Genomic DNA, 3,307 nt, shown 5'->3' with positions numbered 1-3,307 from the left:
GCACAGGTTAGCCCAGGTTAGCACAGGTTAGCACAGGAGCACAGGTTAGCACAGGTTAGCACAGGTTAGCACAGGAGCACAGGTTAGCACAGGAGCACAGGTTAGCACAGAAGCACAGGTTAGCACAGGTTAGCACTGTCGTATGGAGCTGGAACCCACAATCCCAGCCCCAGTTGCTTGAAGAACACAGCAGACACGTGTGTTCCGGTGCGTGTGTGCTGGAAACACGGGGTGGGGAGATGTGTACTTGTGTCTTTGTTACTTACTGATCATTGTCAGAAGTGTGAAGGAAGTCTATAGAAATTTCTTTGAAAATTAAACATAAGGCAACTGTGTAACATACTGACAATACCTTACAAGCAGGCTGTACTCTACTTCTGTGCAATATGTGTTCCTGGGGCCGCCAGTGGTGCAGCAGTTAGGGAGAACTCCACAGTTCCAGTTCTGGGCCCAGCAGCTTGAAAAGTGCGCATCTTCCTGTTGGCTCAGGGTGTCCCGCCTTGCTGGCGCTCCTCCCCGGCCGGCCGGCCACCACACCCACGTTGTAAAGTGCCTCATCCGATTGTCGATGGAAAACAACCAACTGTAAAAGTTCATCATCAATAATTAATGCGGTTTATTTCCAAGCAGAATATGAGTGACCTAGGCCCAGAGAGGAGGCATACATGCTTTTCTAGGGGTGATTCGTACAGGGGTTCCTTTTATTTTATTTTGACAGTGACAGACAAAATCAGTGAAGAGATTTCCATTGGTCTGGCCCAAAGAGGCGGAAATGTGGAAGCCGGGGCTTGTAGGTTATAGTTGGGCTCCACATTTCCTAGGTTGGTGATTGGAAGGGAAGATTTGATCTGTGTCCTGGGAAGAGATCTGTAAAGAGATGCTTAATCTACATCTCAAGGAAAGGGAAGTTCTGTGCCCTGGGAAGAGGTTAGCAAAAAAATATACTGTAATCAGTTGAATATACATCTCAAAGATACTATGCCAGGGACAGGACTGCAGGAAGAATCCTGGTAAATGGGAAAAATGATCTGTTAATGTTTGTGAGAGTGACCCCCCCAGACCCCCTGGAAAGGACTTTGGAGGAATAGGAAAAAGCAGTGGGACTTCTGTCCACACTGTGATTGTGCAGACCCAGTGACAACAGTGGGCTTCGTCTCCGACAATGGCATCGGGCACTCTTCCTCCGCCTCCCAGGTAAACTGAGCACGCAGGGCATCCTGACAACTCGTCCTGGGCACTGAGACCTCACAGCCCTCGGGGGCAGCAGTGTGCCTGGCTGGCCTCCACCCAGCCAGTATACAGTGTGCACGCTGCGGCGGGGCAGACTGCAGGCCCTGCCTGTGTGCAGCTCAGTCAGGAAGGCCCAGGCCTGAGCCTGCAAGGCTCTGAGTCATCCGGCCCCGGGCGAGAGCCACAGTGGGATGCGTGTGGTGGCCACTGGCCTTGGCCCCGGGCCTGTCTCTGCCCTCAGTCAGTCCTCGTGCATGGATGACAGAAACACCGGACCCGGGAGTTGCTGCGTGGGCAAGAACTGCAGCCCCCTGCCCCAGCAGGGCTGGACACTGGGAGGAGGCGAGCAGACCGGCCTGGGGAGGGGCAGGAAGGATAAGACTTGGAGCTTTCCGGAAAGCCCGCCGGACCGGTTCTGTGCCTGGCCTGATGGAGGACGCCCTGCCCCACCCCAGCCTGCCCCCGGGCACCTGCACCCACAGGAGAACTTGCCCAGGGAGCCTGGCAGCTGGCAACCCCCTCTCTGTGGGCGAGCACCCATTTTCCCCTTGGGTTAGCCGGAGCGGTTCGGGCCCTCGAAACCGAACTTGTTCTGGCAAGCAAACACTTGGCCTGGGGGGTGGCCCTTCAGCCCAGTGGTTAAGGGAGCAGGGTCCCACATGGCTGACCACGGCTGGAGCCCTCAACAGTGGCTTGAAGAACACGCTGGGCATGTGCTCCCGTGTGCCAGAGTCCCCACGGATGAATTTGAGGAGGTGATGGAGAAAGAAACACGTGAAGAAACACGTGCCAGCATGTGTGAGTGACCGTGTGAAGGCCTGGGGGCCGGGGAAAGCCAGTGCTGCAGGAGGGCTGGGGCCTGGGGAGGGACTGGAGTGCTGCCGACCAGACCCCGCCCCTCACCCTGAAAGGTCAGCCCAGTACTCCCACAGGGGTGCGGTCACCAGGAGACTGGGCTTTACAACCTTCACGCCCCCAGCAGCCTGCCTGCCCCCAGCAGCCTTGCCCACCTCCCTCCCCACACCTGGCTCCCCTGACCTGTCCCCTGACCTGCCTCCTGACCTGCCCCCTGACCTGCCCCCTGCTCTGCCCCCTGCTCTGCCCCCTGACCTGCTCCTTGACCTGCCCTTTGCTCTGCCCCCTGCTCTACCCCTGGGCCTGCCCCCTGGAGATTTTTTGTACATGGGAAGGGCAGCTCCGGGCTGTGCTTGGCTTCCGCAATCTGTGCCCCGTGCTCATCCGTGCTGTGGCGTGGGCACTCACTGCCTCTGCACCGCGCCATGTGGGTTTACTCCACCTGGGTCCCGGAGCACGCTGGCCGTCTCCCCCTCCTGCGGGGTAGACCTTGCTATGGCTGCACTGGCCCACCTCGCCAGTCCCGAGCACCCAGCTTCTCTGGGCACAGCGGGGTGGCTGGCTTGCCCTTTGGGGGCTCAACCTACTTTTCCAGGGCCACCAGCAGCCAGTGGGTGCAGGCCCACACCCGACTGGATTTCATGTCTACCCTTAGCAGCTGTGACCTGCACTCCCTGTGGCCTCACCTGCGTGTTCCCGGAGACCCTCTGTGGGCACCCCTGGCCTGTTTCAGTTACACTGGGTCCACCCTTGTCATCGCTGGGCTGGGCTCTCGGGTGACCCAGAGGGCCCTGTGTCAGCCTCCAGCCCAGAGGGTGGTGGGCCAGCTCAGGCAGCAACTGTAGGAGACAGTCCTCGGAGACCCCAGGGTGATCCCTCCAAGTTGCAGCTCTGACAGGTGGGAGCGGGAGCCTGCTCTCCCTCCCAGGTCAGCCCCGAGTCTGCTGGAGCAGTGAGGGTGCTGTGCCTGTTGGTTAGACCATCCCAAATACGGAGTTCACAGCCACCCGAGACGGCCGGTGTCCCACGCCTGGGGTGCCCTCCGGCATGTCCGAGTGTCCCGGGTGGCACCCTTCTTAGAGAGGCGAGAGATCGTGGAGTCCCGGGCAGAATGGTGGGGCCGGGTGGGGCGTCCATGTCCCCAGGGCAGAGCTTCAATTTGGGAAGGGGAGGACACTGGTGGCGGCGGTCACCCCTCAGCATGGCTAAGGGTGGCTTCCGA

The 3,307-nt window shown here is 59.3% G+C and overlaps 1 protein-coding gene across 1 annotated transcript in view; it reads left to right on the top strand.

The window, feature by feature from the left end:
• The first annotated feature begins 1,162 nt into the window (after window positions 1-1,162).
• HSBP1L1 (heat shock factor binding protein 1 like 1) overlaps window positions 1,163-3,307 on the top strand; it is a 3,989-nt gene continuing 1,844 nt past the window's right edge. The window contains exons 1-3 of the mRNA XM_006165776.2: window positions 1,163-1,194; window positions 2,142-2,408; window positions 2,819-2,926. Coding sequence (XP_006165838.1) covers window positions 1,163-1,194; window positions 2,142-2,408; window positions 2,819-2,926 — 407 coding nt within the window. The remainder of the gene's footprint in view (window positions 1,195-2,141; window positions 2,409-2,818; window positions 2,927-3,307) is intronic.

This window comes from Tupaia chinensis, unplaced genomic scaffold (assembly GCF_000334495.1).
Source record: "Tupaia chinensis unplaced genomic scaffold, TupChi_1.0 Scaffold144022_1, whole genome shotgun sequence".
Classification (NCBI taxonomy): Eukaryota; Metazoa; Chordata; class Mammalia; order Scandentia; family Tupaiidae; genus Tupaia; species Tupaia belangeri.
Note: the sequence above shows the minus strand (reverse complement) of the source record. Positions and strands in the feature narration are given on the sequence as shown.